Genomic DNA, 16,836 nt, shown 5'->3' on the forward strand with positions numbered 1-16,836 from the left:
GGAGATAGAAGACATAAAAAAGGAAATATTACATAATCATGGGGGATTTCAACATGCAGGTAGACTGGGAAAATCAGATAGGGGTAATGGATCCCAAGAAAAGGAATTTGTGCAATGTCTTAAGAAATGGTTTTTTTTGGGAGCAGTTTGTGACAGAGCTTATTAGGGAACAAGCTATTCTGGATTTGGTGATGTGTAAAGAGGCAAGCTTGATTAGGAAGCTTAAGGTGAAGAAATCCTGAGGGAGCAGTGACCACAATATAATAGAATTTACTCTGCAGTTTGAGGGGGAGATGCTGGAATCAAACGTAATGGAATTGCAATTCAATAAAGGTAACTACAAAGACATGAATGAGGAGTTGGCCAGAGTTGACTGGAAAGGAGCCTAGCAGGGAAGACAGTGGAACAGCAATGACAGGAGTTTTTGGGAGCTACAACAGAAATTCATCCCAAGGAGGAGGGACCATGCTAAGGGAAGGACAAGGCATCCATGGTTGATGAGGGAAGTCAAGGGCAGTATAAAGGCAAAAGAAAAAGCATACAAAGTGGGCAAGGATTAGTGGGAAACCAGAGGATTGGCAAGCCTTTAGAAGCGACCAGAGGAGAACTAAAAAAAGTGAGGGAGAAGATGAAATATAAGTGTAAGCTAACTAGTAATATAAAAGATCAGAAGAGTTTTCTTCAATGTATAAAAGGTAAGGAGGAGAGATAAATAGACATTGGACCACTGGAAAATGAGGCTGGAAAAGTAATAATAAGAAACAAAGAAATGGCAGAGGAACTGAATAGTTACTTTGCATTGGTCTTCATAGTGGAAGACACCAGTGGGATGCCAAATCTCCAGGGAAATAAAGGGGGCACAAGTGAGTGCAGTGACCATCACTAAGAAAAAGGTTCTGGGGAAACTGAAAGGTGGATAAATCACCTTGACTGGATGGACTACACTCCAGGGTTCTAAAAAAGATAACTGAGGAAATTACGGAGGTATTGGTGTTGATCTTTCAGGAATCACTGAAGGGAGGGTCTCAGAGGACTAGCTAACGTAACACCACTGTTTGAGAAGGGTGGGAGGTAGCAGACGTAAAATTATAGGTCAGTTAGCTTGCCTTCATTCATTAGCAAGATTTTAGAGTCCCTTATTAAAGATGAGATCGCGGAGTACTTGGTGGTGCATGATAAAGTAGGACTGACTTAGCACTGCTTCGTCAAGGAGAGATCATGTCTGACAATTCTGTTAGAGTTCTTTGAGGAGGTATCAAGAAAGATAGCTCAAGGAGAACTAGTGAACTTGATTTATTTAGATTTCCAGAAGGCCTCTGACAAGGTGTCACACAGGACACTTTTAAATAGATTCAAAAGCCCACGGTGTTACAGGTAAGATCCTGGCGTGGATAGAGGATTGTCTGACTGGCAGAAGGCAGAGAGTAGGGGTAAAGCGGTCTTTTTCAGGATAGCAGCCGGTGACTAGTGGTGTGCCTCAGGGGTCAGTGCTGGGACCACAAATTTTCACAATACACATTAATGATTTGGAGGAAGGAACTGAAGGCACTGTTACTAAGTTTGCAGGTGATACAAAGAAATGTAGAGGGACAGGCAATATTGAGGAAGCATGGAGACTGCAGAGGGACTTGGCTAGGTTAGGAGAGTAAGCAAAGAAGTGGCAGATGGAATACAATGTGGAAAAGTGTGAGGTTAAGCACTTTGGAAGGAAGAATGGAGGCATAGACTACTTTTTAAATAGGAAAATGCTAAGGAAACCAGAAACACAAAGGGACATGGAAGCCCTTGTTCACGATTCTCTTACGGTTAACGTGCAGGTTCAGTTGGCGGTTAGAAAGGCAAATGCAATGTTAGCATTCATGTCAAGAAAGCTAGAATACAAGAGCAGGGATGCATGTCTGAAGCTGTGTAAGACTCTGGTCAGACCTCATTTGGATATTATGAGCAGTTTTGGGCCCCATATCTAAGGAAGGATATGCTGGCCTTGGAAAGGGTCCAGAGGAGGCTCACAAAAATGATCCCTGGAACGAAGAGCCTGTCATATGAAGAACAGTTGAGGACTGTTGGTCTGTATTCGTTGACATTTAGAAGGATGAGTGGGGATCTTATTGAAACTTACAGGATATTTTTAAGCCCGGATAGACTGGACATAGGATGTTTCCACTAGTAGGAAAAACTAGAACCAGAGGGCACAACCTCAGACTAAAGGGACGATCCTTTAAATGAGAAGGAATCTATGGAACTCTTTACGCAGAAGGCTGTGGAGGCTAGGTCATTGAGTGTCTTTAAGACAGAGCTAGATAGACCCTTGATTAACAAAGGGATCAGGGTTATGGGAAAAGGCAGGAGAACGGGAATGAGAAAAACATCAGCCATGATTGAATGGTGGAGCAGACTAGATGGGCCGAGTGGCCTAATTCTGTCCTATGTCTTGTGGTCTTATGACCTTCAACATAGTTACAAAGGAAAAGGACAAAGCTGCAACTTGTATCTTTGTTCGAAAAGTCCCAACCTGCTCAGTTCCCACATGGTCTTACAGCTGCATCCGGAACCCTTATAATACAATTTTACTTCAATGCTATTAACTCATACTTTCCTCTTTCAGCAACCAACAAAAAGGGAATCCCAAAGTCTTTGATAGGCACATAAATAGTAAAAGGTGGTAAAAGGAGAAATAGGGTCAAGTACAATTGTCTACATCAATAGGGTAAAGTACAAAGTTTCACGTTTTTAAGTATCCAGATCACAAACAACCTGTCCTGGTCTCCCCATGTCGACACTGGAGTTAAGAAAGCCCACCAACACCTTAGAAGACTAAGGGAATTTGACACGTCAGTTATGACTCTCACCAACTTTTACAGATGCACCACAGAAAGCATTCTTTCTAGTTGTATCACAGCTTGGTATGGCTCCTGCACTGCCCAAGACCGCAAGAAACTACTGAAGGTCGTGAATGCAGCCTAATCCATCATACAAACCAACCTCTCAACCAGTGATTCTGTCTACACTTCCCGTTGCCTCAGCAAAGCAGCCAGCATAATTAAGGACCTCACTCACCCGGACATTCTCTTTTCTGCCTTCTCTCAACTGACTCAAGAACAGCTTCTTCCCTGCTGCCATCAGACTTTTGAATGGACATATCTTGCATTAAGTTGATCCTTTCCTACACCCCAGATATGACTATAACACTGCATTCTGCAGCCTTTCCTTCTCTATGAATGGTATACTTTGTATAGCACGCAAGAAACAATACACTGTATACTAGTACGTGACAATAATAAATCAAATCAACTCAAATCCAGACCAAAAAAGGGAATTTACACATGGAAGCAGGGAGCATAGCTGAGGTATTAAATGAATATATTATATCTATCTTAACCAAAGATTTGGACACTGCATAGGCCATGGTGACAGGTCACGGAATGGATTCCTAGAATCCCAACAATGCAGGAGGCGGCTATTCAGTCCATCAAGCCTGAATCAACAACAACTGCATCAAACCCCGTAAACCCACGTATTTACTTGGCTAATCCCCTAACACTGAAGGGCAATTTAGCATGGCCGATCAAGCTAACCTTCACATCTTTAGAGTGTGGGAGGAAATTGGTCATCTGGAGAAAACCCGCACAGACTTGGGGAGAATGTGCAAACTCCACACAGAGAGTCACCCGAGTCCAGAATTGAACCCGGCTCCCCCGGCACTGTGAAACTCTGTCCCTAGAAGGGTTAAAAATTGACAAGGAAGAAATGTTGAATAGACTGTTTGTACTTAAAAATTAAGGATGCATCAAAGGATACTGAAGGAAGTCAGGATGGAAAATGCAAGAGTGCTGGCCATAATCTTCCAGTTTTCTCGAGACTCAGGGGACTACAATGCAATGAGGGAGAAGTTGGCTAAGGTAGACTGGGAGCAAACACTTTATGGTGGGACAATTGAGGAACAGTGGAAGACTTTCAAAACAATTTTTCACAATGTTCAGCAGAAGTATATACCAGTGATAAGGAAGGACTGTAGGAAAAGTGATAATCAGCAATGGATAGCTAAGGAAATAAAGGGAGGTATCAGATTGAAAGAAAATGCATACAAAGTGGCAAAGATTAATGGGAACCAGATGATTGGAAGATCTTTAAAGGTCAGCAAAAAGCCACAAAGAAAGCTACAAAAAAAAGTAAGATGAATTAGGAGGCTGAAGTAGCTCAGAATATAAAGAGAGCAAATGTTTCTATAAATAGATAAGAGAGTGGTTAAGGTAACACTGGTCCTCTAGAGGCTGAGAAGGGGATGTAACAACTGGAAATGAGGAAATGGCCGAGGCACTGAACAGGCATTTTGTATCAGTCTTCACAATGGAAACACAAATAACATGCCAAAAATAGATGACAAGGTGGCTAGGGCAGGCGAGGAAGTAGGAATGATCATTATCATGAAAGAGGCGGTGTTGGACAAGTTAATGGGGCTAAAGGTAGACAAGTCTCCTGGCCCTGATGGAATGAATCCCAGGGTACTAAAAGAGATGGCGGGGGAAATAGCAAATGCACTGGTGATAATTAATCAAAATTCACTGGATTCTGGGGCGGTTCCAGCAGAATGGTGGTGTCTGGGGTGTTATCTGTAAGATATGATTCCATGAGAACAACTATGTCAGGCTGTTGCTTGACTAGTCTATGAAACAGCTCTCCCAATTTTAGCACTAGCCCTCAGATGTTAGTAAGGACTTTCAGGGTCGACGGGGCTGTTTGTTTTGCTGTTGTCTTTACTGGTGCCTAGGTCGATGCCAGCCGGTCCATCTGCTTTCATTTCTTTGTTGAGACTTTGTAGCGATTGTTACAACTGAGTGGCTTGGGAGACCATTTCAGAAGGCAGTTAAGAGTCAACCACATTGTAGGCTAGACCAGGTAAGGACGGCAGATTTCCTTCCCAAAGGACATTAGTGAACCACTAATGTAAAATATAACACCACTGTTTAAAAAAGTAGGTAGACAAAAGGCGGGTAACTATAGGCCGGTTAGCTTAACTTCTGAAGTGGGGAAAATGTTTAAATCCATCATCAAGAAAGAAATAGCAAGACATCTGGATATAAATTGTCCTCTTGGGAAGACCCAGCATGGGTTCATGAAAGGCAGGTCATGTTTAACTAGTTTAGTGGAACTTTTTGAGAACATTATGAGCGTGGTGGACAATACAGAACTGGCAGAGGTGGTGTATCTGGATTTCCAGAGGGCATTTGACAACGTGCCTCGCAAAAGCTTGCTGCATTAAATAAAGGTGCACGGTGTTACAGATAATGTATTAGCATGGATAGAGGACTAACAGAAAACAAAGACTGGGGGTAAGTGGGTGTTTTTCTGGTTGACAATCAGTGACTGGTGGTGTGCCTCAGGGATCAGTGTTGGGATTGCAATTGTTTACAATTTACATAGATGATTTGGAGTTGGGGACCAAGTGTAGTGTGTCAAAATTCGCAGATGACATTAAGCTGACTGGTAGAGCAAAGTGTGCAGAGGACTTTAAACATCTGCAAAGCCACATGGATAAAATGAGTGGGCAAGGGCAGATGGTGTACAATGTTGGTAAATATGAGGTCATCCATTTTGGGAAGAACAACAGCAAAATGGACTATTATTTAAATGGTAAAAAAAATTACAGCATGCTGCTGTGCAGAGGAACCTGGGTGCCCTTGTGCATAAATCACAAAAGTTGGTTTGCAGGTGCAGCAGGTAATTAAGAAGGCAAATGGAATTTTAGGAATGATGGAGATTAAAAATGAGCTTATGTTACAGCTGTATAAGGTGCTGGTGAGGCCACACCTGGAGTACTGTGTAGTTTTTGTCTCCTTACTTGAGAAAGGGTATACTGACACTGGAGGGAGTACAGAGGAGATTCACTAGGTTGATTCCAGAGTTTAAGGGATTGGCTTATGAGGAGAGACAAGTAGATTGGGACTATACTCATTGAAATTTAGAAGAATGAGAGTGAGGCAGGGGAGATGGGGGTGCCATGGTGAGATCTTATAGAAACACACAAAATTATGAAGGGAACAGATAAGATAGAAGCAGGGAGGTTGTTTCCACTGGTGGGTGAAACCAGAATGAGGGGGCAAAATAAGGGGGAGCAGATTTAGGACTGAGATGAGGAGGAACTTCTTCACACAAAGGGTTGTGAATCTATGGAATTCCTCCCCAGTGAAACAGTTGAGGCTACCTCATTGAATGTTTTTAAGGCAAAGATAGATACATTTTTAAACTGTAAAGGAATTAAGGGTTATGGTGAGCAGACGGGTAAGTGGAGCTGAGTCCATGAAAAGATCAGCCATGATCTTATTGAATGGCACAGCAGGCTCGAAGGACCAGATGGCCTACTCCTGCTCCGAGTTCTTAAGTTCTTAGGCGTTAGAGGATTGGAGAACTGTCAATATATGTCCCTGTTCAAAAAAGGTTACAAGGATAGACCAGTTAGTTTAACATCAGTGATGGGCAAGGTTCTAGAAACAATTATTTGGCATAGAATTTGTAGTCACATGGGGGGAAAAAAGAGCCAAGATTTCTAAAGGAGAAATTCTGCTTAACTAATTTGGAGTTTTTTTCCAGGAAGGAACGGAAAAGATTGATGAGGGTAATGCTGTTGATGGGATATATGTGGACTTTCAAAAGGCATTTGCCACAGTGCCACACAACAGTTTGTCATAGAATCATACAGCACAGAAGTGGCCCTTTAGCCCATCGGGTCTGCACCGATACATCAGAAACACCTGAACTGCCACCTAATCCCATCTGCCAGCACTTGGCCCATAGCCTTGAATGTTATGATGTGCCAAGTGCTCATCCAGATACTTGTTAAAGGATATGAGGCAAGCTGCCTCCATCACCCTCCCAGGCAGCGCATTCCAGACCATCACCACCCTCTAGGTAAAAGATTCTTTCCTCTCATCCCCCCTAAACCTTCTACCCCTCACCTTGAACCTACGTCCCCTTATAATTGACTCTTCAGCTAAGGGGAAAAACTGCTCCTTATCCACTCTGTCCATGTCTCTCAATCTTGTACACCTCCATCGAGTATCAGAAAAATTATAGCTCATGGAATAAGAGGGAGACAGTAGCAACATGGATACAAAACTGGCTGAATAATAGGGATGATGTGGGTATGCCGGCGTTGGACTGGCGTAAACACAGTAAAAAGTCTGACAACACCAGGTTTTAGTCCAACCTATTTATTTGATAATATTCTCACTAGCTTTCGAGGGGACAGCCTCTTCGTCAGGTGAATGGAGAGTTCTGGCCTCAGACAGAGCATATAAAGCACAGACAGTTTAGAGATTACTGATTAAAATGCGAATCCTTACACCTAACCTGCTGTTCAAGACCTGAAGTGGCTGACAATGTGAGTGGTAGGAGCACTGATCACAGTTTAAAGAGATGTGTATTGTCTCCAGACAGTACAGTAAGTGAGGTTTTGCAAACCCAGGCAAGTCACGGGGGTTACAGATAGTGCGACATGAACCCAAGATCCCTGTTGAGACCGTCCTCATGTGTGCGGAACTTGGCTATCAGTCTCTGCTCAGCGACTCTACGCTGTCGTGTGTCGTGAAGGCCGCCTTGGAGAATGCTTACCTGAAGGTCAGAGGCTGAATGCCCGTGACCACTGAAGTGTTCGCCAACAGGAAGGGAACAGTCTTGCCTGGTGACTGTCGAGCGATGTTCATTCATCCGTTGTCGTAGCGTCTGCATGGTCTCCCCAATGTACCATGCTTCGGGACATCCTTTCTTGCAACGTATCAGGTAGACAATGTTGGCCGAGTTGCAAGAGTATTTACCATGTACCTGGTGGATGGTATTCTCACGTGTGATGATGGTGTCCATGTCGATGATCCGGCATGTCTTGCAGAGGTTGCTGTGACAGGGTTGTGTGGTATTGTGGTCACTGTTCTCCTGAAGGCTGGGTAGTTTGCTGCGAACAATGGTCTGTTTGAGGTTGTGTGGTTGTCTGAAAGCAAGAAGTGGGGGTGTGGGGATGGCCCTGGCGAGATGTTTGTCTTCATCAATGATATGTTGAAGAACAGTGACCACAATACCACACAACCCTGTCACAGCAACCTCTGCAAGACATGCCGGATCATCGACATGGACACCATCATCACACGTGAGAATACCATCCACCAGGTACATGGTAAATACTCTTGCAACTCGGCCAACATTGTCTACCTGATACGTTGCAAGAAAGGATGTCCCGAAGCATGGTACATTGGGGAGACCATGCAGACGCTACGACAACGGATGAATGAACATCGCTCGACAGTCACCAGGCAAGACTGTTCCCTTCCTGTTGGCGAACACTTCAGTGGTCACGGGCATTCAGCCTCTGACCTTCAGGTAAGCATTCTCCAAGGCGGCCTTCACGACACACGACAGCGCAGAGTCGCTGAGCAGAGACTGATAGCCAAGTTCCGCACACATGAGGACGGTCTCAACAGGGATCTTGGGTTCATGTCGCACTATCTGTAACCCCCGTGACTTGCCTGGGTTTGCAAAACCTCACTTACTGTACTGTCTGGAGACAATACACATCTCTTTAAACTGTGATCAGTGCTCCTACCACTCACATTGTCAGCCACTTCAGGTCTTGAACAGCAGGTTAGGTGTAAGGATTCGCATTTTAATCAGTAATCTCTAAACTGTCTGTGCTTTATATGCTCTGTCTGAGGCCAGAACTCTCCATTCACCTGACGAAGAGGCTGTCCCCTCGAAAGCTAGTGAGAATATTATCAAATAAATAGGTTGGACTAAAACCTGGTGTTGTCAGACTTTTTACTGTGAATAATAGGGAGCAGAAAGTAGTATTTAATGGATATTCTTCAGGCTTGAGGAAGGTTTGTGGTGGTGTTCCCCAAGAGCTGGTATTGGGTCTCTTGTTTTTCCTGGTATATATTAATGATCTCGATCTTGATGTGCAAAGGACAATTTCAAAGCTTGTGGATGACACAAAACTGAGAAGCATTGTAAACTGTGATGAGGGTAGTGTGGCAAATGAAGGTCAATGTGGAGAAGTGTGAAGTGATGCATTTTGGTAGGAAAAACATGGAGAGACAATATAAAATAATATTCTTAAAGGGATGCAGGAGCACAGAATCCTGGGTCTACTTCTCTTTTGGGAGAGTCCAGGACCAGATGCTATAATCTCAGAGTAAGGAATTGCCCATTTATAACGAAGATGAGGAGGAATTTCTTCACTCAGAGGGTAGTGAATCTATGAAATTCTTTACCATAGAGAGTTGTGGAGACTGGGCTGTTAAATATTGTCAAGGCTGAGATAGACAGATTTTTAAATCAGCAAGGGAATCAAGGGTTATGGGGATAAGCCAGATAAGTGGCGTTGAGGATCATATCAGATCAGCCACGATCTCACGGAATGGTGGACCAGATCCTATGGGCCAAATGCCTACTGTTCTTATAGTCTTATAGATCATTGAAGATGGCAGGACAGGTGGAGAGAGCAGTTGATAAAGCATACAATATTGTGAGCTTTATTAATAGGATCATAGAATACAAGAGTAATGAGTTCATGCTGAACTTACATATGCCACTAGTTAGACCTCAACTAGAATATTGTGCAATTCTGGACGCCACACGACAAGAAGGACGCGAATGTATCGGAAAGATGAATGTATTGGAGAGGCTCAGGAATGAAAAACTTCAGTTTAAGGATAGATTGGAGAGATTGGGACTACTCTCCTTGGAGAGAAGGCTTAAGAGAAGATTTGATATTGATGTTCAAAATCACGAGTGGGCTGAACTGATTAGATAGGGAGTAAGTTGGCAACAACTTGTCCATCAAGCTGCATCAGGCTTTGCATCACAATGTCTTAAGCATGAGGCAGAGCAGTGGCAGAGAGAAAGAAAATTCAAATCCTGTACTCTGAATTCTACTACCTCATGGAACATCTAATAATCCTGTACGCCTCAACAACCTTTCCTGCCATCTTCACAGGCTTGTACACACACTGAGGTTTCTTTTTTCTTGTACAATCTTCAATACTGTCCCCTTTGCTTCCTCCCAAAATTATGTTTTTAGTTTTGTTCACCCATCGACCCCAGATATGCTTGTTTGCAGCAAACTTCAGGTGTGTATTTTCATCAGTTGCATAAGTTTAGCAATTAGTTACTGCAGACACTTGGGTTTCTTTAAAAATTATAAAAAAGGTGCTTTATTTTCACAAGTAAAGGCAGTCACTTTTGTCTTAAAGAATAAGGCAACATTATTCTATCCAAAACTAATAATATTTATATCTCTTTTATTTCTTAAAAGAGGACGTTTTTAATCTCCTAGCACCTTGCCTGGTCTGCAAAAAGGAAAAAAACCTTATAATCTCCCTTGGAAGGTCATGCTAAAAGCACTTCAGATCTCATGTATGCTTACTTACCAAACTCTCTGCTGTCAGTTCAGGGAGTTCATGTACAACACAATATGGGAAATCCAATACTGAAATACTGCAGAGATTTAGAAATTAACGATTAGTCAGTTTGAAATCCAATTTCAATCCTCTTGGTTTTCCTTACACACATACAGTCAGCCATGTCTCCATGAGAGCAGTTCGTTCCAGAGTTAGATGGTCATGGGTTCAAATCCCAGTCCAGAGGTTTAAGAACATAATCAAACTTTTCCCTAAGTGCAACATTGGATTAGTACTGAACAATTGCAGGATACTGTGTGGTTTGGAGGGGAATTTGCAAGGTAGTTGGAACTTAGAATGTGTCTCCAACCCTGGTCTTTATAGTTGGTAGAGGTAATAGTTTTCAGAGGTGCTATCAAAGAAGCTTTGGCAAGTTGAAGTAACTATGTAGATCACATGAACTGCCTGCGCAGAGGGAATTAATATTTAAGGTGATGGATGAGGTATCGGTCAAGTGGACTGTTTTGTTCAGGCAGGATTGAACTTCCTCAGTGCTGAGAGACTTGTGGAAAGATTTTGCAATTGAATACCCTACTGCAGAGCTCTCAGAGCCACAGTATTTCTCTTAACCTTTGTATCAATGAGGACTCACAGGATGTTGATGTTGGAGGATAATGTTATTCAATGGTATGGAGAGAAGGTTCGGTTCTCTTTCTTGTTGAAAGAGGTAATTACTTGGCACGTGCAGCATTAACGTTTCTAGCGATTTGCTAGCCTAACAGAGAACACTAAGGGGTGCAAGATCAAGGTGTGCAGGATTATGAGCAGCACAGACAGAGGGCATAAGGAGCAGCTGTTCCCTTTAGCTGAAGGGTCAGTCATGAGGTGATACAAGTTCAAAGTGAAAGGCAGGAGGTTTAAAGGGGATGTGAGGCAAAGCATTTTTACTAAATGAGTGGTGACGGTCTAGAATGCACTGCCTGGGACAGCAGTAGAGGCAAGTTGTCTCACATCCTTTAAAAAGTACCTGGATGAGCACTTGGCATGTCATAACATTCAAGGCTATGGGCCAACTGCTGGTAAGTGAGATTAGATGGGAGGTAAGGTGTTTTATACATGTTGCTGCAGACTCGATGGACTGAAGGGCCTCTTCTGTACTGTATCATTCTGAATGTTGTCCAGGTCTTGCTAGCTACACACATACTGCTTCAGTATCTGAGAAACTGGGAGTAAAACAGAACCCTGGACAAGCGTTTTTGTCAGCTCATTTAACATCAATTCCATGATTTTGTCCTGAAATCTCTCCGGAGATTGCATCTCCCTTCAGTTTTGGTGACTGCCACTTAATTCAAAGGCACAATCTGACTGGAGGATCACTTACTTTTTTCCAGCATTCTATTGTTGTGGTTTGCTAGCTGTACTTATTTTCTTAAATATAACCCATTTCAAGCAATCAACACTCAAAGTGGTTTGGGTTTCTTAAATCAGAACATTTCAAAATAGATAGGACATAATAGTTAGCAAATCAGGTATAAGGTACAAAATGCAGACAAGAATTTCTTGAAAATTCATATTTGAAAGCTTTTACAGTAATGGTGGGGAAAGGACAGCAAGGGCCACATTTAGGATGATTTTGTAAATCCAAAAATCAACAGGTGCATAGTCTGAAATTTGACATCCTTTGAAATAATCAGTTTACAGCTTATACAGCAACCTCTCAACCTCTACCCTATCCATCCCCTTCATCATCTTATACGTCTCAATAAGATCCGCCCTCATCCTTCTAAACTCCAACGACTACAAGTCCAGTCTATTCAGCCTCTCTTCATAGTTCAACACCCTCAACTCTAGTATCAGCCTAGTGAACCTCCTCTGCACTCCCTCCAAGGCCAAAATATCCTTACGCAAGTGCGGCAACCAAAACTGCACACAGTACTCCGGGTGAGGCCGCAGCTGGAGTACTGTGTGCAGTTTTGGTTGCCGCACTTGCGTAAGGATATTTTGGCCTTGGAGGGAGTGCAGAGGAGGTTCACTAGGCTGATACCGGAGTTGAGGGGGTTGAACAATGAAGAGAGGCTGAATAGACTGGGCTTGTACTCGTTGGAGTTTAGAAGGATGAGGGCGGATCTTATTGAGACGTATAAGATGATGAAGGGGATGGATAGGGTAGAGGTTGAGAGGTTCTTCCCGCTCAGAAAGGACAGTAGGACTAGAGGGCACAGCCTCAAGATAAGGGGGGGACAGTTTAGAACGGAGTTGAGGAGGGACTTCTTCACTCAAAGGGTGGTGAATCTCTGGAATTCTCTGCCAGTTGAAGTGGTGGCGGCTACCTCGCTAAATATATTTAAGACGCGGGTAGATAGGTTTTTGGTAGGCAAGGGGATTAAGGGTTATGGGGAGAAAGCAGGGAAGTGGAACTGAGCCACTTCAGATCAGCCATGATCTTATTGAATGGTGGGGCAGTCTCGAAGGGCTAGATGGCCTACTCCTGCTCCTATTTCTTATGTTCAGACTTACAATTGTCAGTGCCAACTTGATGGGCCAAATGGCCTCATTTTGCACTCTATGGTTTCTATGTTTTATTGCAAGACTATTTGAGTTCAGAAATCGAGATATCTTGCTGCAGTTACACAGAGCCTTGGTGAGATCACATCTAGAGTTTTTTGTACAGTTTTGATCTCCCTACCAAATGTTCCTAACTCCCCTGTCATCCGAGGCCTGGATGTTGTCCAGGTCTTACTGCATTTGAACACGGGCTGCTTCAGGTATCTTAGGAGTCGTGAATGGTGCTGAACATTGTTTGCACAATGATGAACATCCCCACTTCTGAGCTTATGATGGAAGGAAGGTCATAGATGAAGAAGCTGAAGATGGTGAGGCCTAAGATACGCCCAGAGGCCTTCTGCAGTGATGTCCTGGAGCTGTGATGATGGACATCAAATCATCAAAACTATTTTATTTTGTTACGGCTCTGATGCACATCAATGGAGGGTCTCTCTCCCCTTGCACCACCGCCCCCCCCACCCGAGTTCCATTGACTCCAGTCTTGCTCAGGCTCCTTGATACTAGTCAGTCAAATGCTGCCTTGAATTCAAGGTCAGTCACTCTCACTTCACTGCTAGCATTCATTTCTTTTGAACCAAGACTGTAATGAGGTCAGGAGCTGAATGATCCTGGCAAAATCCAAACTGAATACCAGAAAGGAAAAAATGTGGCTTAACAGCACTGTTGATAAACCCTTCCATCACTTTGTTCGTGATATAGGAGAGGCCGATTGGGTAGTAACTGGCTGGGTTGGATCGGTGCTTTTTTTTGTGTACAGGACATACTTGGAAAATTTTCCACATTGCTGGGAAGATGCCAGTGTCGTAGCTGAACTGAAACAGTTTGACTAGAGGGGCACAAGTCCTGGAGCACAAGTCTACAGTAATATTACCATGATAGTGTCAGGGCCCAAAGCTTTTGCAATATGTAGTGCCTCTCACTCACCCACCCACTTCCCTCCCTCTCTCACACACCCATGCCCACCCCTCTTTCTGACACCCACAACATCCACCTGTTTCTCTCTCTCTCGCACACCCACGCCCACACCTGTTTCTCTCTCTCTCTCACACACACACACACACACACACACACACACACACACACACACACACACACACACACACACACACACACACGTGCCCACCCCTCTCTCTCTCACACCCACCCACACGTCCACCTCCCTCTCACACACCCACACACACGTGCCCACCCCTCTCTCTCTCACACCCACCCACATGTGCCCACCCCTCTCTCTCTCACACCCACCCACACGTGCCCACCCCTCTCTCTCTCACACACCCACACGTCCACCTCCCTCTCACACCCACCCACACGCCCACCTCCCTCTCTCACACCCACCCACACGTCCACCTCCCTCTCTCACACCCACCCACACGTCCACCTCCCTCTCTCACACCCACCCACACGTCCACCTCCCTCTCTCACACCCACCCACACGTCCACCTCCCTCTCTCACACCCACCCACACGTCCACCTCCCTCTCTCACACCCACCCACACGTCCACCTCCCTCTCTCACACCCACCCACACGTCCACCTCCCTCTCTCACACCCACCCACACGTCCACCTCCCTCTCTCACACCCACCCACACGTCCACCTCCCTCTCTCACACCCACCCACACGTCCACCTCCCTCTCTCACACCCACCCACACGTCCACCTCCCTCTCTCACACCCACCCACACGTCCACCTCCCTCTCTCACACCCACCCACACGTCCACCTCCCTCTCTCACACCCACCCACACGTCCACCTCCCTCTCTCACACCCACCCACACGTCCACCTCCCTCTCTCACACCCACCCACACGTCCACCTCCCTCTCTCACACCCACCCACACGTCCACCTCCCTCTCTCACACCCACCCACACGTCCACCTCCCTCTCTCACACCCACCCACACGTCCACCTCCCTCTCTCACACCCACCCACACGTCCACCTCCCTCTCTCACACCCACCCACACGTCCACCTCCCTCTCTCACACCCACCCACACGTCCACCTCCCTCTCTCACACCCACCCACACGTCCACCTCCCTCCCTCACACCCACCCACACGTCCACCTCCCTCTCTCACACCCACCCACACGTCCACCTCCCTCCCTCACACTCACCCACACGTCCACCTCCCTCTCTCTCACCCACACGTCCACCTCCCTCTCTCTCACCCACACGTCCACCTCCTTCTCTCTCACCCACACGTCCACCTCCCTCTCTCTCACCCACACGTCCACCTCTCTCTCTCTCTCTCACTTGCTCATCATACAATATATCATGTGAACAATGACAAGGCATTCAGAAGTCTTACCTGTTCTTTGCTGTAATATAGGACATTATGTTCTGATTGAAGAACTTTAAAATGAGTGGAATGCAATTGGCAAAAACCAGGTGCTGTGCCATGTATTCGAACTAGATAACAACAATAACAGAGAATCATCTTCAACATGAGGAATTCAATGCTGGCAAAAGAAAGCAAAACATTAAGCCAAATCATTTTCACAACTTTCTTGAGTTTGGCTGGTAAATACACTCTCCAGTCTACTGGAGTTGTACGTAATGGAGGAGATCTAGGCTAAATCCCTCAAATGCACATTAGGAGATTTTTCAGCAGCAAAGGTTTTTTTTAAATGAAATTGAGTGTTCAACTAACTAACCTAAATTGTAGCACTATTAGAAGGACCACATATGGTTTTATATAGTTGCTTGGTCACATTCAGCACTGAGTGCAATTTTGTCTAATCAAGCTCTTTTCAAAAAAGAACAAAGAGTTCAGCACAGGAACAGGCTCTTTGGCCTTCCAAGCCTGTGCTGATCACGATGCTCTACCTAAACTAAAAAACTTTTTGTCCTTACTCAATCCATATCTCCTATTCCCTCCGTAGTCACGTACCCATCCAGGTGCCTCGTAAATGTTACTAACGTGCCTGCTTCCATCACTTCTTCTGGCAACGTATACCAGGCACCCACCACTCGCTGCATGAAAACCTTGCCCTGCACATCTCCTTTAAACTTGCTCCCTCTCACTTCCTTCAAACTGTGCCCCCTTGTAATTGACACTTCCACTCTGAGAAAAAGCCTCTGACTACCCACGCTGTCTACGCCTCTCATAATTTTATAGAATTCTAGCAGGTCTCCCCTCACCCTCCATCTTTCCAATGAAATCAATCCCAGTTTATTCAACCTCTCCTCAGCCAACACCCTCGGGACCAGGAAACATTCTGGTGAACCTTCTTTGCAGTCTCTCCAAAGTTTTCAAGTCCCTCTGGTTGTGTGGCACTAGTCCAAATGCAGCCTAACCAAGGTTTTATATAGCTGCCACATGATTTTCCAACTCTTTTACTCAATGCCCTGACTGATGAAGGCACGCATGCCGTATGCCTTCTTAATAACTTTGGTCACTCATGTTGCCACTTTTAGGGAATTGTGGACCTGCAAGCCCAGATCCCTCTGTATGTTAATGTTCCTGCCATTTACAGTAAATGTCACACCTGAATTTGATCCTCCAAAATACATCACCTCACATTTGTCCAGATTCAACTCCACCTGACATTTCTGTGCCCACGTCTCCAATTTATCTATAAGCTGTTGTATCCTCTGACAATCCATGACACCATCAGCAACTCACCAATCTTTATGTCATCCACAAACTTACTAATCAGACCACCCACATTTTCCTCCACATTATTTATATATACTACAAACAGAGGTCCTAGCACTAATCCCCGCAGAACACCACTAGCTACAGATATTCATTCTGAAAAACACCCTTCTGCCACTACTGTCTTCTATAACCAAGCCAGTTGTGTGTCCATCTAGCCAGCGCATCCCAAATCCCATGTGATTTTAGTTTTTAGGTTTTAGGGAGCTAGATCTCTTCTCCCTGGAGA

General features: G+C 44.7%; 1 protein-coding gene across 2 annotated transcripts in view; it reads right to left on the reverse strand.

Moving 5' to 3' along the window:
* Positions 1 to 16,836, reverse strand: part of LOC145338870 (striatin-interacting protein 1 homolog) — a 173,254-nt gene that overhangs the window by 20,659 nt on the left and 135,759 nt on the right. For both annotated transcript variants that reach the window (XR_013885918.1, XM_080183267.1), the window contains exons 17-18: positions 15,258 to 15,358; positions 10,416 to 10,482 (exon numbers count right to left, since the gene is read on the reverse strand). Coding sequence is in view for 1 of the 2 variants with exons in the window: in XM_080183267.1 (XP_080039393.1) it covers positions 10,416 to 10,482; positions 15,258 to 15,358 (168 nt within the window). In the remaining variant the exon portion in view is untranslated. The remainder of the gene's footprint in view (positions 1 to 10,415; positions 10,483 to 15,257; positions 15,359 to 16,836) is intronic.

Source organism: Carcharhinus amblyrhynchos, unplaced genomic scaffold, assembly GCF_965287045.1.
Source record: "Carcharhinus amblyrhynchos unplaced genomic scaffold, sCarAmb.v2.hapA chromosome_203, whole genome shotgun sequence".
NCBI classification, from domain to species: domain Eukaryota; kingdom Metazoa; phylum Chordata; class Chondrichthyes; order Carcharhiniformes; family Carcharhinidae; genus Carcharhinus; species Carcharhinus amblyrhynchos.